Source organism: Mirounga leonina, unplaced genomic scaffold, assembly GCF_011800145.1.
Source record: "Mirounga leonina isolate KUSES-001 unplaced genomic scaffold, KU_Mleo_1.0 Mir_201, whole genome shotgun sequence".
Lineage (NCBI taxonomy): Eukaryota > Metazoa > Chordata > Mammalia > Carnivora > Phocidae > Mirounga > Mirounga leonina.
This window is the reverse complement of record NW_023270504.1, coordinates 3,208,231-3,232,246: the sequence shown is the minus strand read 5'-3', so window position 1 is coordinate 3,232,246 and position 24,016 is coordinate 3,208,231. Positions and strand designations below refer to the sequence as shown.

General features: G+C 38.4%; 1 protein-coding gene across 4 annotated transcripts in view; it reads left to right on the top strand.

Annotated features, from left to right (window-relative positions):
* The window catches only part of FGD4 (FYVE, RhoGEF and PH domain containing 4), a 135,440-nt gene that overhangs the window by 63,933 nt on the left and 47,491 nt on the right, over positions 1-24,016 (top strand). For all 4 annotated transcript variants that reach the window (XM_035027933.1, XM_035027934.1, XM_035027931.1 and 1 more), the window contains 3 exons: positions 11,129-11,281; positions 17,753-17,936; positions 22,488-22,998. In XM_035027933.1, coding sequence (XP_034883824.1) covers positions 11,129-11,281; positions 17,753-17,936; positions 22,488-22,998 — 848 coding nt within the window. Of the gene's footprint in view, positions 1-11,128; positions 11,282-17,752; positions 17,937-22,487; positions 22,999-24,016 lie in introns of those variants that run through there.

The following is a 24,016-nucleotide window of genomic DNA, read 5'->3' as shown; positions in this document are numbered from 1 at the left end:
CATTTTAACTCCTTTTTGAAGTTCTAGTGTGTTTATTCATTCCTCTCCTCAGTTAAGTGAGCATCTTCATGGTCATTACTTTGAACTGTGTATCAGAAAAATCACTCATCTCTGTTTTATTAAGTGTTTTTTGGAGGAGGGGTGTATCTTGTTCTTTCATTTGGAACATATTCCTCTGTCTTCCTATTTTGCTTGACTCTCTTTTCATTTCTGTGTGTACTAGATGAAACAGCTATCTCTCTGAGCCTTGGATGAGTGGCCTTGTGTAGATGATGAACCTTATTGCTAAACTTGCCCTTTGTTATCTCTTGAACCTTTGTGATTGTCTAAGCAATGTGATTTATTCCTGATTGGCCCCAGTTGTTGAGGGAGTGGCTAGCCCTTGGAGTCTTCCAGAAGGTGGGATCTCAGTCAGCCCTTAGCTTTAAGCTAATTGGAAGCTTAACTCTCAGGCAGGAGCTTTTTTTTTTTTTTAAGATTTTATTTATTTATTTGAGAGAGAGAGAATGAGAGACAGAGAGCATGAGAGGGAGGAGGGTCAGAGGGAGAAGCAGACTCCCTGCCGAGCAGGGAGCCCGATGCGGGACTCGATCCTGGGACTCCAGGATCATGACCTGAGCCGAAGGCAGTCGCTTAACCAACTGAGCCACTCAGGCACCCCCCCCTTTTTAAATTTTATTTTATTTATTTGAAAGAGAGAGAATGAGAGAGCATGAGAGAGGAAGGGTCAGAGGGAGAAGCAGACTCCCCGCCGAGCAGGGAGCCGGATGTGGGACTCGATCCCGGGACTCCAGGATCATGACCTGAGCCGAAGGCAGTCGCTTAACCAACTGAGCCACCCAGGCGCCCCTCAGGCAGGAGCTTTTAAGATACACAAATATATACAGCCTGGTGGGACTACAATTGTAAACCCTGCTGGCCTCCAGACCAGGCAATGTGCAAGTGTCCCCTTGGTGACAGTTGGAAAGACTGGGGCTCCAGAATAGTGTATAAGCTCATTTCTGGGGGAACAGGTAAGCTGTGGCCAGGCCAAGGGAGGGCACAAAGGTAGTGTCCCCTGGCCTACATTCCCTGAGAGCATGTCTGCGCTCAACATTTTACTTTATTTAATCATTTATTTATTTAATTACTACTTTAAATATGTAGTAATCCTAAAGTGTGCCCTTCCATCTGCAGTTCTAGGACGAGTAAATAGTCCTGTTTCAAACGAGAGTGGGATTGTGTGTTGGTCTGCTGTCTCTGCAGTGTGCTGCAGGGGGTAATCCATCAAGAACTGTCACTCCAATGTTTCACACCTGCTGGGACCAGAAACGCAGTCTTCCCTGGCACCAGAGCTAGGTGCTCAAGGGACATCCCTGTGGGGGATATACCTACCTACACTAGCAGGGTAGAAAGGATTGCAAAAATGGCACCCATCAGGGCCTCTCTCCCTAGAGAGGGTCCGAACAACCTTTTGGCAGGTACTCTAAGATTAGCAAATGAATCTCATTCACAAAAGGTCTAGGAGCTTTTGTGCTGGGTCCCAGGGTGAGTGAGTCTGCAGTCAGATGCTTTAAGAGTGGAATCTGTGTTTCCTACAGCCCTATATTCTTCTGAATGTAAGCCTTGTTGGTTTTCAAAGCCAGCTATTTTGAGGGTCCTCATCTCTCTGGTATAGGTTACAAGGGTCAGGGTGCCTCATGGGAGGCACATCACCTTGCTCCACAAGGAGAAGCTCCGTTATTTGTGACATCCTTCCTAATTTTGGGTTGCCACGGCAAGGGTAAGGTTTTTGGTGAAACCCTCTCTGCCTCTCCTACCCATATTGATGGGGCCTTATAGTTGCTTGTTACAGAGGAGCTGTTCAGTTAGTTTTCAGGTCTTTTTAAGGGGGATTTATTTAATAGGTAGCTATAAATTTGTTGCTTAGGTGAGTTCAGGGTCTTCCTATGCTGCTATACTAAACTGCCTTCCTCAATAACGTAGTTTTTGGAAGGTGGTAAATGCTATGGAAAAAAATTAACTATACAGCTAATAAGAGTAGTAGTTATATTGGGATGGTCAGTATAGTCCATATTGACAAGATAAAATTTGAACTAAGATGTGAAGAAGACAAAACAATTAACCAGCAATTACCTGGGGGAAGAGCATTCCAGCAGAGAATGCTAGACCAAAGGTGTACTTGGCCTGTTTGAAGAACAGCAAGGAAACAGTGTGACTGTCATACAGTGAACAACGGGGCGATACTATCAATGAGGTCAGTGGCAAGAGGACAAAAACCAGATCATGTAGAGCCTGTCAGCCCTTTTAAGGAGGTGAATTTTTACTCTGAGTGAAATATAGAACCATTGGAAATTTTTAGCACAGGAGTGACATGATCTGATTTGGTTGTTTTTTTTTTTTTTAAAGGGATGTCTCTCTGGTCCTATTTGAAAATATGGGCTGTACAGAGGGGGGGAAAAGGTAGGAGCAGGAAGACCAGGTTGGAATGTGTTGCTCTAATCCAGTTAAAGTTTATGGTTATTTAGGCCAGAATAATAGCAATGCAGTGGTGGTGGTAGATGGTGGAGTTGGCAGAATTTCTTGATGGATAGGATGTAGAGTGTGAGAGAAAAAGAGGACTTGAGGTTGCTTCCAAGCTTTTTGGCCTAAGCATAGGTGAAGCTGCCATTAGCCGAGATGGAGAAGACTGTAAAGACGGTGGTTTGGGGTTAATGTTGAGAGACAATGGTGTCAGATTTGGGTATGTTGAGTGTGAGATAGCTCTTAGACATACTAGAGGAAATGCTAAGTAGGCAACTTGAATGTATTAATATTTCTTGACCTTTTCTTCATTAAGCAAGTGATACACTTCTTATTTTTTATTTTATTTTATTTTATTTATTCATTTTAAAGTGTGGGGCTTGAACTCACGATCTGAGCTGAGATTAAGAGTCCAATGCTCAACCAGCTGAGCCACCTAGGTGCCCCTTTATTTATTTTTTTGCAGGAATATTTTTTAATTATAAAATTAATTTTCTATAGATATAGTTTTATTCAATAGTTTTTCAACATTTTACTTTATTTAATCACATCTTTTTTTTTTAAAGATTTTATTTATTTGACAGAGAGAGACAGCGAGAGAGGGAACACAAGCAGGAGGAGTGGGAGGGGGAGAAGCGGGCTTCCAGCTGAGCAGAGAGCCTGATGTGGGGCTCGATCCCAGGACCCTGGAATCATGACCTGAGCCAAAGGCAGACGCTTAACGACTGAGCCACCCAGGCGCCCCTATTTAATCATATCTTTTAACCAGTTTTTATAGACTACCAATTTTGAAAAAAATTATTGAAAATATATTTACATCTAAAAGATCATCAAATCCATTTTATGTTAGGAAATGTTCTCTCTCCAAATTTTTTTTATTTAAATTCAATTAATTAACATATAGTATATTATTAGTTTCAGAGGTAGAGTTCAGTGATTGATCAGTCTTATATAACACCCAGTGCTCATTATATCATGTGCCCTCCTTAATGTCCATCACCCAGTTACCCCATCCCCCATCCCCTTCCCCTCCAGCAACCCTCAGTTTGTTTCCTGTGATTAAGAGTTTCTTGGGGTACCTGGGAGGCTTAGTCACTTAGGCATCTGCCTTCAGCTCGAGTCATGATCCCAGGGTTTTGGGATCAGCGGGGAGCATGCTTCTCCCTCTTCTGATCCCCCTGCTTATGCACATGCATTCTCTCTCTCTCTCTCTGCCAAATAAATAAAATCTTTAAAAAAAAAAGTTTCTTATGGTTTGTCTCCCTCTCTGATTTCGTCTTGTTTTATTTTTCCCTCCCTTTCCCTATGCTCCTCTGTTTTGTTTCTTAAATTCCACATATGAATGAGATCATATGATAATTGTCTTTATCTGATTGACTTATTTCGCTTAGCATAATACCCTCAAGTTCCATCTACCTCGTTGCAAATGGCAAGATTTCATTCTTTTTTTTTTTTTTTAAAGATTTTATTTATTTATTTGACAGAGAGAGAGATAGCTAGAGCAGGAACACAAGCAGGGAGAGTGGGAGAGGGAGAGGCAGGCTTCCTGCCGAGCAGGGAGCCCGATGTGGGACTCGATCCCAGGACCCCAGGATCATGACCTGAGCCGAAGTTCAGACGCTTAACGACTGAGCCACCCAGGCACCCAAGATTTCATTCTTTTGATAGCTGAGTAATATTCCACTGTATATATATACCATACCTCCTTTATCCATTCATCTGTGGATGGACATCTGGGCTCTTGCCATAGTTTGGCTATTGTGGACATTGCTGCTATAAACATTGGGGTGCAGGTGCCCCTTTGGATCACTACATTTGTATCTTTGGGGTAAATACCCAGTAGTATAGTTGCTGGGTCATAGGGTAGCTCTATTTTCAACTTTTTGAGGCCGTACTGTTTTCTAGAATGGCTGTACCAGCTTGCATTCCCACCAACAATGTAAGAGGGTTCCTAGGTGCCCCTTTAAATAAAAACTTTTCACTTATTTTTAAAAATACATAAAATTTACCATCTTAACCATTATAAGTGTATAGTTCATTGGCATTAAGTACACTGGCATTGTTGTGATACCATGACCACCATCCATTCATAGAACCCTTCATCTTGTAAACTGAAACGCTGTACTCCTTAAACAGTAACTTTACATTCTCCTATCTCCTCAGCCCCTGGCAACCACCGTGCTACTTTCTGTCTGATTTTGACTACTCTATATAGCTGGTATAAGTGGAATCAAACAGTAGTTGTGTTTTTTAACTGGTTTATTTCACATAGCATAATGGCTTCATGGTCAACTATGTTGTAGCATGTATCAGGATTTCCTTCCCTTTTAAGGCTGAATAATATTCTGTTGCATGTATATGCCACATTTTGTTTATCTCTTCATCTGTTAATGGATAGTTGGGTTGCTTCCATGTTTTAGCTATTGTGAATAATGCTGCTGTCTACATAGGTGTGCAAACAAAGTATATATTTTTTTAAATCTTTAATACACATATGACTTTCATAGATTTTCTCTTTTACATAAGTAATTTCAGGAGCACCTGAGTGGCTCAGTTGTTAAGTGTCTGCCTTTGGCTCAGGTCATGATCCCAGGGTTCTGGGATTGAGCCCCCCATCAGGCTCTGCTCAGCGGGAAGCCTGCTTCTCCCTCTCCCACACCCCCTGCTTGTGTTCCCTCTCTCGCTGTCCCTCTTTCTCTGTGTGTCAAAAAAATCTTTTAAAAAATAAATTATTTTAAAAGATAAGTAATTTCAAAGCACATTTTCATTATAAAAGATTTAAATGATACAGCTATATAGACAGCAAAACATGAAAGTTCCATTTCATCCTCTCCTCCTACTCCCAATTCCCCCAGTTAAGTTTGCCCTGTTACTGACATCCCTTTCTAATGCATTTATGCACATTTGTATGCATCTTCCTTTTTTAAAGGGGATCCTACTGTACATATTTTTCTATAGCTTTTTTTGTCTTTTATTTAATAATGTCTTGGAGATCATCCCAATCTTATGTTTCTCTGTTTTTAACAGTGGTTCATATGTTCCATAAAGTTGCATTGACTATTCATATACTTTTGTATATGTACATATACTTTTACACACACAGGATTCTTTCTGTACATTCCTAGAAGTAGAATTCCTAGGTCCAAGAAAATTTCTTAAACTATTAATCATATATTCTTTTCTAAGATCCTTTATGGTTTGCTTATTTTTTTGGAAAAGTTATTATGGAGCTCTAGAAGTTTGGAAAACAAATAGTATTCTAAGATAAATTTCCTGGCTATGGATTTGTTCCCCTTTGCAAAAGGGTTGTAAACCATGAGTTTATAACTTTAATGGGTTTATTAAAAAAAAAAAAAAAGAACTAGTTGATCTCTTAATCTAGGCATTTTAGTTAACACATGGGAGATATGACCCTTATTTGAATTTATAGGACAAATGGGGAGATTTTGAAGGGATGATAAGAAAACATTGTTGAAAATGTCTTTTAATATTTTTAGTGGAGAAACCTGGCAGATACCACCTTACCCAGGGACCAAAGTTAATATCACATGTGATAATCACATTGATACCACACAGTGATGTAATACAGTGAGATGGGCACATTGTCTCTATGATGTCCTGCCCTCAAACCCATAAGCCCAATTTAATCATGGGACAACGTTAGAGAAACTCAATTTGAGGGACAGTCTACAAAATACCTGACCGTGACTCTTTGAAAGTGCCAGCATCATACAAAACAAGCAAAGACTGAGTAACTCTCTCAGGTTGGGGTGCAATAAGGAGACAATGAGAACTAAATGCAATGTGATATTTTAGATTGGATCTTGTAACAGAAAAGGGATGTTAGTGGAAAAATTGATGAAATCTGAACTAAATCTTTGGTTTAGTATTGTATCAATATTAAATTCTTAATTTTGATAAATGTACCATGGTTATATAAGATGCTAATTTTAGGAACCTGAATGCAGCTCCCTTTAAATCTAAAAATATTTTAAAGGAAGTTTTGGGGGTGGTGCGGATCATGCCTGGGTGGCTCAGTCGGTTTAACGTCCAACTCTTGGTTTCCACTCGGGTCATCTCAGGGGTTGTGAGATAGAGCCCTACATCAGGCTCTGTGCTCAGATGGGGATCTGCTTAAAGATTCTCTCCCTCTAATCCAAATCAAAACCTCAGTGAGATACCACCTCACACCAGTCAGAATGGCTAAAATTAACAAGTCAGGAAACGACAGATGTTGGCGGGGATGCAGAGAAGGGGGAACCCTCCTACACTGTTGGTGGGAATGCAAGCTGGTGCAACCACTCTGGAAAACAGTATGGAGGTTCCTCAAAAAGTTGAAAATAGAGCTACCATACTATCCAGCAATTGCACTACTGGGTATTTACCCCAAAGATACAAATGAAGGGATCCAAAGGGGTACATGCACCCCGATGTTTATAGCAGCAATGTCCACAATAGCCAAACTGTGGAAAGAGCCAAGATGTCCATCGCCAGATGAATGGATAAAGAAGATGTGGTATATATATATACAATGGAATATTATGCAGCCATCAAAAGAAATGAGATCTTGCCATTTGCAACGATGTGGATAGAACTGGAGGGAATTCTGCTGAGTGAAATAAGTCAAACAGAGAAAGACATGTATCATATGACCACACTGATATGAGGAATTCTTAATCTCAGGAAACAAACTAAGGGTTGCTGGAGTGGGAGGGGAGGGATGGGGTGGCTGGGTGATAGACACTGGGGAGGGTATGTGCTATGGTGAGCACTGTGAATTGTGCAAGACTGTTGAATCACAGATCTGTACCTCTGAAACAAATAATGCAAATATGTTAAGAAAAAGAAAAAAAAGAAGAAGATGATAGGGGAAGAATGAAGGGGAAATCGGAGGGGGAGATGAACCATGAGAGAGGATGGACTGTGAAAAACAAACTGAGGGTTCTAGAGGGGAGGGGGGTAGGAGGATGGGTTAGCCTGGTGATGGGTATTAAAGAGGGCACGTTCCGCATGGAGCACTTGGTGTTATGCATAAACAATGAATCATGGAACACTACATCCAAAACTAATGATGTATGGTGATTAACATAACAATAAAAAATTAAAAAATTCTCTCCCTCTGCCTCTTCCCCCAATGCATGCTCACGCTTGTGCGCTCTCTCTCAAGTAAAAAATCTTCTGTAAAAAAATGTGGATTTTGTTTGTTTGTTTTTAAGGTATTTCTTTACTCTGGACAATGTAGTCCTAAAAAGTTTGTCTTCCCTAGAACACTACTTCTTACCTCTTAAATCTAAGAGACCCTCTTGTCCCAAAGAGGGGAGTCCATTGAGCTTTTACGGACTAGAGACTTGGTGCAGTTGGAAGAAATGTCATGAATGTTTGAGGCAGTAGAGACATGGCCATAGCAAGGCCAGAAAGATGTGATCTGAGGGAATGGATACTATGGCAAGAGAGCAGGCCTGTAGAATCAGAAACTGAGTGAACTTTCTTTTGGAAAGGATGGCCAAAGAGTGTGAAAGAGCTATTTGAGAATGATTTGGCAAAATATAACAATAGCTCAACACAAAGTTTTGCAAATAGGAGACAAAGTCACCCTAACCATTAAGAGGGATTATCTGCCACTCACAAGTGATACAAAAGAAGACCTATAAATGAAAGTGAAGTGTAGTGACAACCTCTCTTTCTGAAATCAAAGATGAGGCTGGATTGATTGAGAATATCTGAGACCTTTTGCAGTTAGCCTATATCAAGACATTTCTTACGGGAGATGCGACCCAACAAGCATAAATCAATAACCCAAATGCAGAGGAATGCAAAATGGGTAGGACCATGGCTGAAAAGATTATCAATCCTCAGGAAGAGACATTATTTAAATAGGACCCCTTCCTGCACACTAACATAATATAACTGTACTTGTATCTGAGCCCAAGATTAACTGTTTAGTCACTCTTCTTGGTAAGTTGGAATCTAAAAGTTAATATTAAATTTCTTGAATGGGTGGACCATCTGGTTACAGTTTTGGTTTCAGTTCCCTGTTATGCATTTGGCACCCAAATAAGAACTGTCTCCAAATGTGAATAGGCTGAGTCAGTCATAAACACTCAAAAAAAAAATTTTTTTTTATTTTATTTTGCTATTCCAATATGTCAGAAGATGAAGTATTTAATGAAATGGTCCTTTTTTTTTTTTTTAATGGCACATTTCTTTACCATGATGTGTTTGACCTAGAACAGTGGTCAGCAAACTTTTCATGTAAAAGGCCATTTAATAAATATTTTTGGCTTTGGGGCTCCTGGATGGCTCAGTCGGTTAAGCGTCTGCCTTCCACTCAGGTCGTGATCCCAAAGTCCCGGGATGGAGTCCCACATCTGGCTCCCTGCGCAGCAGGGAGTCTGCTTCTCCCTCTGCCCCTCACCCCGCTCTGGCTCTAATGCCCCCCCCAATAAATAAATAAAATCTTTAAAAAATATATTTTTGGCTTTGCAGCTACAAATGGTCTCTGCTGCCTATTTGTCATTGCTTTTTTTTCCCCTTAACCCTTTAAAAATGTGTTTTCTGTGTCTTTCACCATATTTTCATACTTTGTGATAGTGGCTAAAGTTTGCAGACTGGTGTTAAGCAATGATCTAAAATCAAGTTTCTAGCTGTAGATTTATTGCACTGATCAAAAAAACTGTAAACGTGATTTTAATGGATTTATAAGAAAATGGATATGTAGTTGATTTCTTACTGCAGGCCTTTTGGCACATTCATGGGAGTACTCTCTAATAAATATGACACTTGCATAAAACCCATCATACCCTGAAAGTTTGCTATCCAGAAATAAAGGGCCTAGTTTTTAATTTCAAGTTACTTCTTCAAGACATCTTTTGTTTCTAAATAGGCTAATTATTAAAGTGGTTTCATCTTTTAATATGTAATGTGGTGATTTATTTTTCAAAGATTCAGTATAATCTGTTTTCCCATTTAACCCATTAGCTGCCTCCTTTTTATAGTTTTGTTGCTATAAGTCACATTCTTGCTTTCAGTGCCTCATTTTACAATCACATTATAGTTTCTGCCTCTGACTTGGAGCTCATCTCTGGCTTTTCACTGTTTCTGTCCTGAGGCCATACTTCCAGACCCCAGCTGGAGGCCTTTAGGACCCGGAAGCCATCCTTGGGATCACTGTGGAACAAACATCCTAATGCTCCTAAAAGGCTGAGTGGTTAGATACCATGCTACAGATTATTTAGAGTTATATTTTGCCCACTTCACATGGTTTTTCTAAAAAGGTAGATAGGATCACACCTTTAAAGATTTGAGCTTTTATTTCTTCTGTTTGCATTTGTCATAATATACTGTCAAATCTATAAATCTTGCATTCAAAGCCTCTGTTCTGTTTGGCTAAACAGTGCTTAATCCAGCTGGCAGCCCATTTTAGCAGAAGGGTGTCTGATGAAAACCCATTTACTTGGTTGTAGCACTGGATCTCTTGAACTTGTCGACAATACTCAGAATGGTTAATATCTTTTAAAATTTGTTTTACCAAGGTAAATTTCAAGGAGAACACAGAAAATAAAGCAGCATGTGCAGTTTTTAATTTGTACTGTTTAATAATCAAAATGGAATTTTTTTACTCAGTAAAAAGTTGGTTGGGTTTTATTAGCATTTGTTTTGAATAATTAAGGCTTTTGATCTCTTACAGTTCTCTCTCTAGATATTTGAATTCTATGAAAATGAAACTCTGTTTATTTAAACAGTGATAGTTTCTTAAATGGAATACTTTAGTCATCATAATATTCCTAGTAGAAATTTTATTTTCTCCTAAGCAGGGTCTAGTCTGTTGTTAATATCACTGGGTCAACCAGAAGAAAGGGAAATTTAATAAGAGTAGTATAAAGAGAAAACAGTGGCATGTGATTTCTTAAAAAGTCTCTGAAATTCAGCAGTTAACTTCTTATATCAGGAATCGAACAAAAAATTGATCTATTTTCCTACATCTATGTCTTACGATGTATTTCAGTCTCAACATTTTAGAGTTCTGAGTTATAGATATGACAGTATAATCTGTATAATCCTTTTTTTTTTTAAATGTGGGTATTAGCTTATATATGTAGATGTGGAGTCTGAGTAAACTCGTGAGTGAGAGGAGTGTGTGTGTATTTGTTCGTTTCTCACTGAACCACTCTTCTAGAGTCTTTAGGTCAGCTGTCATGTCAGTGCTTTCCTGCTTTGTTCTTTCGAGTCAGTCTAGTCACTCGATGACTGGTGACTGGCCGCTGGAAAGGAACGCTTGCAACAGATGAGTGCTGGGGCCCTCCAGTTCTCGCCTTCCCCTGTAGCAGCTGCATTCTGCCCTTTCTGTGGCCCTACAAGGAAAGGAGGAGAGAGGGCGGGGGTGTGCATGTGTGCGCGCTTGCACGCGTGTGTGGTGATCTCTGTCAGTATGCATTACAAGGTTTCTCAAGCACGCGGAATGAAATCTTTCCCAAGAAATTCTGTCAAGGCCAGCACACACGGGAAATGTATTGCTATGCTTAGTCTGTACCTGTGATTGTTTTTGTTTCATGGGACATTTAACTCATGGGACATAGCTGCGCTCCACCTCTCTGTTTACCTGACCTTTCTTTTTGAACTCTTCCAGGCAGCAGTACCTGTCCAAAGATCACTATAGTTCCACCTTGTTTGAAAAGAAGCACGACCCCACTGGTTGATCAGAATGTATCTAATGAAGAGGCTCAGGGAATAAATGGAAAAACACCCGCGAAACACTCAGCTGCAAGTCCAAAGCCACAAGGTATGGGTTTTGTTTGTTTGTTTGTTTTTGATCAGGTTGGGTGTTTTGTTATTGATGAAGGCTACCCAGAAGAATGATAATGACTAAGAAAGAGTTTAAAGCTTTAAATGGAAATATTGGGTGCATTTATTTTTTTTCAGGGAAAAAATCAGTCTCAGGCAGAGTTGGGTATTTGTTCTGCTCCTAAAACACCTTATACATTTTTCTAATATAATTCTTTTCTCATTGCTGAAATTTACATGTCCCCTTAAGGTGACTGTGATCACTTCATGCATTATCCTTGACCTAGTACATGGCCTGACTTACTATTTGCATAATAAATGTATGACAATGAATGACTACTGTCAGAAAATCAGTATGACTTGCTAGATGTCAGAGGATCTGTGAAACAGATAATTGTAAAACCGTGCTTAATATACTTCGTAAGAATGTGATTTTATACTATTCAGGAACTGGGGCTTGAAAAGGCTTCTTAGTAAAGTCATCCACAATTATTAAAATAAATGGCTCCTCCATTCAAGAATTGAGCAGTCAACAAGGGGAAAAACAATTACAGTGGTGGAAATCTTTGAATGTTTTGTTCAGGGACCATTTCCTTTTGGCAATAAATTTCTAGTGAACTGGGTATTAGCTTTAAAGAGCACAGAACTTCAATTTTGATGACAGAGAGTAAGACCTTTGGAAACATTAACACAAAACTGAGCCCTACTGTGATTTAATGTGTAGTTTCTTCCAATAGATTTTTATTTGTACCAAATGCTGAACATTCAACCAAGAAACAATATTGGGCATTTTCAGAATTAATATATATTTTGGGAAAAAATAAATTTCTATTTGATTTATGTTGTATTTACTTTGGTCTCTTTCTTGTTCTTTGAGAGAAAAGTTGTTACAGAGAACACATCATAAAAGAACAAGTGTTACTCTTTAAAGTTCTTATGTTTTTAGGATTTCTGAGTCTTAAAGGCGCTTAAACAGAAAGGGGCTTAAAATAGAATCTGCCAGATTGTGGGACGTTTTTCTTTTTGTTCTCACTACTGGCTATATTTGTGGTAGTGTGGGGTAAGGCTATCAAATAGTGAGGTCAGATAATTGGTGATTGAAATGAATGACTCATTCATGAGTTCATAACCTTTTCTTTTGACCATATTCCTCCCTATATAATTGATATGAATATGAACATAGAAATTTTTTTGATCATGGTTTAAGCTATTTTATTTGCCAAATACAAAATTCCATCTTGCTCATTAGACCTGAGCTGACAGAGATCAAATGAAGTAGGAATATAAAAAATGAATGTAATTCAGTTTTATGTAATTGCCCAGATCACAAACAGGAATTTCATTATTTATAAAGCCTTTTTTGGGAAGATGCATTACTTCATTGTTTTTCATAGTTCATTGAGATAAATTACAGCAGTGTCCTTCCTGAGCTGCTGTGTGCCAAAATAATCATATTCTTTAGGGAGCTAACACTTGATCTTGCTTTTGCTGTTTGGAATTATATTAAAGTCAATATATTGATTATTTAAATACATACTTCCTGTTCTGAATATGGATTAATATCTATAATTTTACCTAACTACAGGGGCTATTTCCAGGTATTAAATGATTTAGAGAACATTGTACTTTTTTAAAAATACTCTCACTCATTGCTTGGCCCGTTCCTGGTTCCCCAGCTAAAATTTTAACCCCACTGTCACCTTTGACATTTCATATTTCCTCTTACCTGCTTTATTTTTTCTCATTCATTACAATCTGACCTACTCTGTATGTCACTCATCCATCTTAGTTTATTTCTGCCTTTGGACTGCCAATCCCCCATGGCATCGCAGGCCTTCAGTAATACTTGTTGAATGACTCCCTGCTCCATCGCCACGTTTCCTCTACTTTGTTTCTGCTGTTCTTTGTTCAAAACTTGGAAGAATGTGTGCTATACAGAGAAAAACATGCAGGAAATGAGGCTACATCTTAGTATTGTCAGATCAGCTGCCAAGTAAATTGGGCACTACTTACTTATTAACCAAATAAAAGTGTTCCCCACCCTCTAGTGGAGAGAAGCTTACTTTTAATTTCTCCAAACCCTTCAGAATATTTGGGTGACTGAGGCAGAGAAAGGAAGGGGTCATTAATAGGGACTTCCTGTACAGATCAAGGGATTATCATGCTGATACCTTTATTCCCACTTCATGGCAAATCCCTTACAAATTATGAATGGGGAGCCTACTGAGGCTTCAAGATCCATTATGTAATTTTAATTTAATTGAAGATTCTTATTTTAGAGAAGTGTTCTTAACTGGAGATAATTTTGCAGCCCCCCACCCCATGGCCCTCACTTGATATTGTCTAGAGACTTTTTTGCTTGACCCCACGTGTGGAAGTTTCTAATGGCAGCCAGTGGGGAGAGGCTAGAGATGCTGTTCAACATCATACAGTGCACAGGCCAGCCCCCCAAAACAAAGAATTATCTGACCTGAAATGTCAGTAGTTTGAGAAACTCTTATCTGGATCCTCAAAAGAGCTCATAATTAAATCTTTTTTTTTCTCCTGTGGAGTGCTAATAATATCGTAGCTACAATTTATTTTAGTGATATTTAAAGGGAGGGACAATATTGAATACCTTTATTAGTGGTGATTATATAGTAATGTTTCTGGAACAACATCAGGTTTATATTTTTGTGTTTATTAATAAGTAAGTTATGGGGATATAGTGTACAGCTTGGTGACTATAGTTAATAATACTGTGATGTATATTTGAAAATTGCTGAATAGAGATCCTAAAAGTTTTCAACCCATGAAAAAAATTGTAACTGTGTGGTGATGGATGTTAATTAGACTTTAGTGATCATTTCACAATATATACAAATATTGAATCATATTATAAACCTGTAATTAATATAATGTATGTCAATTATATCAATTAAAAAATACCAACAAGTATTTTTGAACAATTATAATTTTAAAACAATGAAAGAGCTAAATTTTAGATTAGATAAGCTTCCATTTGAATCTAAGTAAGAGCCTGTAGCTTTTTTGAAATAGATTCCTTTAATAGTTAGGGCTTGTTTTGCCTCAGCCTCAGAAAATACCCTAAAGCCTTGGAAAACAATGGTTTATTCACTTCATACCAATCCTACCCGTCAAACAAATAAATTACTGAGCAACTTCCAACATAAGTGTGTCTTCTTGTTCACCACTTTTAATATTGAACTATTTCCTGCCATGCTAGACATAACTCAAAATAACTTCTTTAGCAATTAAAGTTAATAGTTCTTTTTCTCTCAGGAGCTCTGATCCACAGCATTCTCCATAATTGTTTATCTTGTAGAGCCCATATATTATTACTCATCAATCATTAAACCTTAATGTTTAAAAAAAAGTTTCATGAACTTCGAAAGCCACATTATTGTTTGAATAATTTAAGTAAATGTGAGGTACTCAAACGCATTTCATTTTCTTCTAAAGTAAAGAATCCTGTGTGTAATGTTCCATTCTTAAAGTATAATATGTTATCAATTCATAATGTATTAAAAATAGCCAGCTCTGTAGGGCACCTGGCTGGCTCAGTTGGTAGAACATGAATTCAGTATTTACTGAATACCTCTTAAGTTGTATGTACTTGATCTTATCAATAAACAAAAGGAAAGATAAGAAACAAAAACCCTAATTAAGTAAACCATATATGAGAAGGTGGTGAGAGCTAAGAAAAAAGGGGGAGGGCTAATACAAGTAAAAATTTAAAGAAACCCTGTATTGATATGTAAGAATTTCTTTAAGATATGTATTTTGGAAATGTCAAGTTCCTAATGGTTCTGTTAATTTATATTCCCTCTCAAAATGTATGAGATATCATATTGCTTGATATCCTCACTGACACTTGGTATTGTCAGATTTAAAATTTTTGGTTAACCTGATGGGGCTGAAGTAGAATCCTATTTTAGATTTAATTTTCATTTCCCTGATTATTAGTGAGGTTGAACACTGTTTTTTCTATTTACATCCATTGGGCTGCAGGGGGTAGAAATACTATGTTGAGTTTCAGACATACTAAACGGAGGTGCTGATAGAACACCTAGGGGATGTCCAGAGAGCATTTGGAAATGTTGACCTCCATAGGGTAGAAGATAGAAATGATGAGAGAGGGGGCAGGGGAGGGGAAGATGAGAGTCCTTTTTACTCATCAGTTCTGTTTTTTGACCAAAGTACACATTATTTCCCCCTAAGGCAGTGTTTCTGACGCTTTAGCCATTCATGTATCATCTTGAGATTTTTGTCATATACATGTAACATTTGTGCTCTTTTATTTAAAATGTGCATATTTACTTTATTTTCCATTTGGGTTATCTCCCTTGATGAGATGCCTCCTCTGTGCTTCTCAAATAACAGTACCCAATGCCCACTTTTATCAACCTCATTAAACTGTCTCCTCACTAGACTATGAATTCCTTGATGACGTTAATTTGTTCCTTCATGTATTCCACAAATTTGCCAAGCACTGTGTAAGTGGTTACTGTGAATATATTTGTGATCAAAATAAACTTGTTTCTTACCCTCACAGAACCCCAGGCTTGTTGGAAGAGAAAGCTTTACATTATAGTATACTTAATATTTTATTTCTCGTTTATTTAATACTATTTATGATTACTTAATCATAGTGATTTATTATAAGCACTTTGGAGAAAAAGTACACAATGCTATGAAACAGTTTGAGGTAAGCATAATTGAAATGGGAAAAGTCAGTGGAGTTATCTCTGAGAAACTGGCTGATACGTATCATCATTTGAGTCTTCTAAGCATCTAACAGTGTCTGATATGTAATAAATAATGTTCACTGAGTAAACTCTAGATGAATAAATAACAATTTTATAACAATTTTTATAGAATTATAAAGAACACATTCACTTCCTTTTTTGAATATTCTAATTAGGAATGTTGAAATTATTCTTAATATTAAAACTTTTTTTTTTCTGTGGGATATTGTCATAGTTTGCTATTTTGGTATATATTCTACACAGGAAATTTTTCCTTAAAATTAACAAATATCACACTTTTATAAGTCCCTTCTTTCTCAATGGATACTATATTTAACCATCCCCCCTGAGCATTTCTTAGAAAATAACACCATTTCCATAAAAAGAAGCATGCCATTTTTTAATTGGGATTTTCTTCTTGTGTTGAAAGGGAATGAGGTGAATTGTTATACCTGTAGTTTATTGTGATATGCTTTTTTTTTTTCCTTCTTTGTAAGAATTGGTAACTCACATAGAAATAATGACATCTAAGCCAGTGAGCATCAGGCAACTGTCAGCCAAGTTTATAGAAGAAATGAGATGACTGAAGACCAGGGTAACCAGCTGGGGAAAAATGGGGCATGTAATTAGGAGACATGATTCCCTTCCCTTCCTTGGGAAGTCAGGACAAGGATTTAAAAAAAGAAAAACAATGATTTTATTTGATTTGTTAGAACCAGTTATAGAAAAACGCATACATGTTATATAATCCTTGACCCAGAATGTTAATATAAGAGGAAAATTATATTGGTTTTCAAAATTGAAGTAATTCCTGTACTGATAAAGCAAGCACTTATTTTCTCATCTACAGAATTTCTCATCTGTTAGAGAAATTCCGTAGATTTTAATATTTCAGGAAATGATCTGTTAACTGAGGGAAGGACTTAATGCTAAGCAAGTAGTTTGTGGTGTATTAATACAAGCCAACTATAAACATAGCAGACAATAATAACAGAACTCCTATAACCCCCTTTTGCTGGTTTTATGATAAGGAGCAATGCTGACAGAGGAAGGAATTAGAGTCTGGGTACCAGTCATAAAATCAGATCAGCCTTATTCTTCCAGGGCAATCACTTAACCACTCTGAACCTTCATAGACCTAAGAGATGAATAAGGCTACCTACCTCAAAGGACTGTAAAGTGAAAAATTTCATCTAAGATCAAATGAGATCAGGTGCTTTTGTTAAATGGGAAGATGCTATAGTAATTACTGTTGTTTGATATTGTTTTGTTGGCTTTTTATGTCTAATTTACTAGCTCTGGATTCTGTTATATTAGCTATTACTCTATAATTAGAAAATCTGTTTTGTAACAAGCTGTGTATCCCTAGGAATTAGTTTCAAATTTAGTACTTTCTTTTCTCCATTTAGATAAGTAACTGCTATGTTATCTCTAGTAGACATTGGAAGGTCACAGCAATACGCAGATCCCTAGATGCTTAATAAAGCCATATTTAAAATGACCTAAAATTAAAAGAGAACCACTTGAATCTTGGAGGTGGGATTTCCACAGGACACAACAAATGTCCTAGATAGAGATCCCTTGGTTAAGATTCAGTACAAATTAGACTCCTTTACAAAAGTTTGATAATGCTGAAGATTTTTGCACCCAGGCCACCAGTTTCATTTGTAATGGAATACATATCAGTGAAATACTGAATTCTTTTAATTCTTTTTCTACAGTGCCTCCAAAGCCATTACATCTGCAGAATTCACCTTTGTCCTGTAGACACCAAACCCCCAGGCATAAAGCTTTATCTAGTGAGAAACCAAGGATGGAGGAAGTTAAACCTGCCTCTGCTTCTTGTGTCTCAAAAGAAAAACCCAGTAAGGTATCAGATCTCATCAGTCGCTTTGAAGGAGGCAGGTAAGAGCTAATTCACAATGGGAGAAAGAGGAGGGGTGAAGAAAGCTGGTGTGTGTGTGTGTGTGTGTGTGTGTGTGTGTGTGTGTTTAAGATGATGGAGTAATATACACTGCATGGAGCACTGGGTGTTATACGAAAACAATGGATCGTGGATCACTACATCAAAAACTAATGATGTATGGTGACTAACAAAATATAATAAAATTAAAAAATAGATGATGGAGTAATAGATTTTCTAAATCATAAGTATTCTACTAAGTTTTGGTAGGCTTTTAGAAAGAGTAAATTTTAAAAATACTTAAACTTGCCCTAATATGAATTGGCATTTACTCTATATTCCTGATGTGCGGCACAGTCTCTGCCACCAGCTTTTTCATCACATTGTGTGTCGTATAGATCAACTGATATGCGCTCTCATTTCCTTTGTATCTGCATATGTCACATTGTTTTATGCCTCGGGGTCATGCTGTGGATAGCTAGCTGTCTGGGTTGGGAAAGCAAGAGGTTGTCTCTCCTTGTTTCTCACTTGGCATGTTTGTGGCTGGAATTTCTGCCGGCTATGCCATCTCTGTGGCCTTCTTTCTGACCTACTTTTTATTTAACCTGAGTCTTCAGTATCCATTCAGCCCCCTTCCCCTTCCCCCGCCCCCACTCCCTTGTATCATACTAGGTTTTGTGAGGAGACCTTGCCAGTAGCAAAATAAACGCTAAGTTTCAGTTTTGTATTTATTAGATATAATTTTATATTCTTTAGTCCTAATGTTTCAAAAAACATAGGCAAAATATGAATTTCTCACTTGAAGATAAAAATAAACACCCATAAGTTGCTTTTCTCCTTTATGACCTCAATTGCTTTTTCTTAGAATTCCCATCACTGACATAAATAGAATTAAAAAAAAAATTTTTTATCAGAAGGATTTTAATTTTCTCTGTCACCAAAAGTTTATATTTGCTTAAACAATGTATATAACCTCTCTTTCATACTTGAAGGCAAATATTTCCATTCATTCCAGTGTAATAGTTGGGAATGGTTTCCTGCTAGGTGATTGCATTATTTATTTGCAGGATTTATTGTTATTTACATAGTGGATCATAGCTTGGAAATACTTACAGAAATCTTCTGAAAATTGTGACCAAGTACAAACCTGCAATATCCTTCATTTAAAATGAGACTATATTTAGAAACAAGTTCTTGAGAAGAAAAGTAGTTCAGAAGCCTGTCTTCATTTTCATTCCCAATCAATTGTGGGAACTTGAGTCATAAATATTTAAACTTCAACATCTCTTCCTCTGAAGTGGGAATTTTAATACCTTTGCTATCTTAAATTATAGTAATCTTTACCAGAATTATTTAATTCCACTTTAAATTTTTTTCCCAGGGCAAGTTGATTCAGTAGCACAGAGAGTGACCCTTCATATTTGCAGATTCTCAGGGCCATGTCCAATGACTGCATAATATCAGGAAGGGCTGTAGCCCTGATCCCTGTCTGTAGTGCATACCAGATTTGGGGGGAGCTGTGGGAAGCCCTTAATGGGTCAGTATTGAAAAGGTTGAGCCTTCTGATTCTCACCATTTTGGTAACCCACCATTTGCATTCCTGTCCATACACAAAATGTACATAGTTTTTCCACATATTAGTACCAGTTTTCTTTTACTCCTTCAGACTTCACAGGTTCAGAGTCATTTTTTGACGCAAAGTTTGAAGGTTGTATCTAAGGAGAGATATGTTGTAACCTAGATATTTTAAGCAAACTTATTCTAAGTGCAGATAGAATGTAATGTGAGCATTTTGGCAAATCTGGTGAAGGGGTGTTACTTGTAGCAGAGTCTACTGCCAGTACGAGAAATGAATATATGTTCTTAGTGAGGTATTACCAGTAGGAACTGGCCCTAAAAGCGTGTGAATGGGTTAGCGTTGCATTGAGTCTATAAGACTTGAATGGGAAGTTGTATTTCTTGTCGAGTGATGTCCATGTGCCTACAGTATGCATAGCTTTCAGGTTTTACCCCAGTTTTTACAGCTTAAAGTAGCATTTTGAGGAATAGAGATTCAGCAGGCCAAGTTACCACTGTAAACTGACAGGAAGAGAGTGGGGTCATAGGTTACTAACTATTAGACTGCACTATTAAGACTATGTATCAGAATTTTGCTCCTTGCAGTAATGCAAGTAACGCTATTATATTAAGGTGAGTGATTTGGAGGATGTATTCGGAGCACCTGAATTTTATTATTTATGTATGAAAGTATTACTACGGTTCCTCCTTCCTTCCTTCCTTCCTTCCTTCCTTCCTTCCTTCCTTCCTTCCTTTCAGAAACTAGTCTTTTTAACCCATGAAAGATTTCAGGATTTTAGAAAGAAATAACATCTTGCACAAAACTGAACACTGGTTTTTCCTAAGGACATTTCAAGGCAAACTGTCTTTCCCCATGGTCTTGGCATCCACAAAACAGCAGGAATATATGTATTGGTTCAACCACTGCTTTTACTGACTTCTCACCACCTTATCTCTATCCCACCTCCATGTGCATGTCCCCTGGAGATCACTTATTACAGGAAATACTTACCTTTCATCCAAAACAGTCCTTTCCAAAAATCCTAAGCAAGTCTGAAGTTGGTTCAGAGGATCTGCTGAGGATCTTTCTCCTGGGTTTCTGAACATTGATGTGGGGAAGAAAAGGAAGACCGTGCCATTTAAATCTCCAAGGACTGCTTGAGAAATCGTCTAGGCCAAGAGTATGCTCCCCTAGAAGGCACATATTAATGGTGGAGTATGTAACACTTACTTACATTGACAGCCACCAACTTTTATATATATCGCATTTTCCCTGCCCAATTTTTCCTTCCCTTCCTGTGGTGCTGAGCTTACCATGTCTTTTATTAACTTTCTTGCCGTCTATGGTTATTCTCCATTCCAGATCAGCAGTGTCTGGGAGGAGTAGAATGAATAGAGAAGGTAACCCACATCTGAGCACTGTCCATGGACTGTACTGTTGTGTCCTCTAGCCCGTAACCTCTGTCGGCACCGGGGAAGAGGCTAGACCTGGACTTTCTTCCCATGTTCTGTATGCAGGCTACTCACCTGCTGCTCCTTCCCTCCATGTTCTAGTGTGTCACAGTGTGGGCTTAAGACCATGGAGTTCGAATCAGACTTCAGGGTCAGACTCTAGCAGTATCATTTCTTAGCCATGTGACATCACCTCACTATGCAAGTTTCTAAGCTTCAATTTCTCTATTTTGGGGTCCTGTTTTAGAATTATTATGAGGTTGAAACAAATAATGTAAAGAATACCATGTATTTTCCGGCACTTAATAAATGCTAGCTGCTGTTATTGAGTGACTCTCATGATCACCATTACAGTTATAGTTACTCTTTATTGATCCCTGAGTACTTTCCATATGCCCAGCACTGTGCTACGAAGTGGGAAAAAGCAGAGAACAAGATAGGCGCGGTCTGCACCCTCCCAGAGTATTAGTCTGTATTCATTTTGTCTCCTTATTAGGTCATAGGAATCTCTCCAACACTGCAGCCCAGAGATTTCTGTTTTTCCTCCCCGGAATCCTAGATTAAAATGTTATGCAAATATTTATATAGGGACATTGTAATATATTGGCAGTTAGGTTCTATTGTACTAGTAGGGTTATATATAATATCAAGTAATAAGGGCTTTAAGGAAAACTAAAACAAGATGTGTAGTTCATGGTAGAGTGCACTTGTAATACATAGAATAATCCAAGAAAGCCTCTTTGAGGTGACATCTGAGCAGAATCCTGAATGATGGGAAGGAGTCAGCCACACCGATGTCTTGGGGAAGGTCGTCCTGGGCAGAGAGAACAGCAGCTGCAGAGACCCTTAGATGCATGCATGGGAACAGCAGGGAGACAGGAGTGCCAAGAGACAGTGAGTGAGGACAAATGGAACTGAACGAGGCCAGGGCAAGTAGGAGCTCGTGTGTACAGACTCCTAGGTTGGGGGCAGGATGCCAGATTTACCTTCTAAGTGTACCGGGTGCCCTCCAAGAGTTGGGCCTCTGTGATCGACCTTGAGAGACTGGATTTGAGAGGATGGAGGCTGGAAGCAGAGAGGTCGGTTAGGTTATGGCAGCAGGGGTATCAACGTTTCTGAGAATGCGTTCTGCTCTCTAAACAGAAATAACCTTTGATTTCTAACCTGTTCATAAATTGGGATCTGACGATACTTGTTTTTAAAATGTATGAAAGTAAAAATCTTGGGAAAAGATGGCTTTCACTCTAAATACTTCTCACATCTCAGTCCTTACTGATGAGCCATATTGACGCACAGCACAAGGAAATGTTCCAGACCCTATAGCAAATGCTCAGTCTTACCATCTTTACTTAAATGTTTACTTAAGTGTGTGTAGCATCCCAAGAGACTGAGAACTATGCCCAACTATTCCAGTCCATGTTTCTAAAACCATCAGAGGAAAAGGTCTTCGTGAAATATCTCCTTTCAATTGGAATAAGCTGGTCCGTCTTCTAGAACTTTTCCATGCCAGTGTTTACATACTTCTTTTGTATTTTATCTTTTAGCACATTATCAAATTACAGTGATTTGAAGAAAGACTCTGGTGTGAACCTGAATGTTCCTAGAACCCCAGGAAGGCATGGACTGACAACCACCCCTCAGCAAAAGCTCCTCTCCTCACACCCACCTCCGAAGCCGGAAAATGACGCCGATCCAACTCAGGGTGTACGGACTGGTGTGGCTAATGGTGTGATGGCAGCACCAACCCAGATGGAATGTGAGGAGGATCAAGTGGCCACTCGTAGCCCAGAAACTCCAGTTCAAACCTCTGAACACGTGCAAGCTATGAACTTAGTGAATGGAGAAGGAGAGGAGGAAGCGACCACAGGCCCTGCATCCCCCACAGCAAAGGACTATGACAGAAATGTTTCTGACAGTACCTGCAGGACTGCCAGAGTCAGCCAGGTGCTCCCCCTAGAAGAAGAAAGGGCGGACACGGAAGCCAAGGTGCAAGAGCGGGAAGATGGAGAAAGCCCTCTGGAACTGGACCAGCTGGACCAGCACCATGAGATGAAGGTAAAGCGTGAGACTGGCTCATAAGTAGGAAGAAGCACCAACTGTTCCACTGTTTTTAAAACTCTGCTTAATAGCACCCGTGAAATGAATGAGTCAGATCACCCACACCGCCAGTTAAGCAATTTTTAAACTTTAGCTGCTAATGGATGTTTCCCCTACTCTATGAGGAAATAGTTCACTTTTTCTGGTGTAGTTTCTATTGATCTTCCTATTATGATTTCAAGAGTCAGAACATTCTGAAGACGTTAATATAGGAAAACCACAAGCTTGTTTTTTTTTTTACTTAGGAAGAAAATGTTCTTTGTTGCTCTAGATATTAGGGCTACATCCCTAATATTTATGGGCTAAGCAAGAGGAAATTGTATGATTTTCACTTTTCACACATTTCTAGTCTAGACCTGGAAGAGTAACTTGCACCAGCAAATGTTTCATTTAAGGACACAAATACGGTAGTATTCACAAATTAGTCAACAGATTGTAACCGTAACTCTTTCCAGGCTTCTGACTGTTTTTTTAAAAATTTGTCATTAGTATAGTTTTAAAACAATCTACTTAATCTTGGATTTAGAAGCCTCTTTAAAGATCATCTTAATTAAGCAGTTCATTTATAGAAGTAGAGACAGTTCCAGAAAGCTGAAGTGATTTTTCAGGTCACAGTAATAGCCTGGACCCTTGGTGCCCTGACTCACAGGCCAGTATTGTGTCCCTGATGCAAAAAAATCACAAACTTAAGTGTGTAAATGCAGGAAGTATCCACAAATACAGCATCCATGAGTAATATTTTGGAGAGAGGGGAGGCTGTGGCAAACTAGAAGTTCAGATTGTTTCTAAAGAGGGCAGCAGTTCAGTGAAATTGCTTCAATGGCATATATGTCCAGGTGCAAAATCTAAGCTTACAAGGAGCTGATTTGCTGGTGAGATATGTTCATAATTTACCTGGGCGACAGAAAAGCTTTGCTACAATTCTAGGAACAAGACCACTGCATTTGTATTCTTTATTCCTGTCAATATGGTGTTT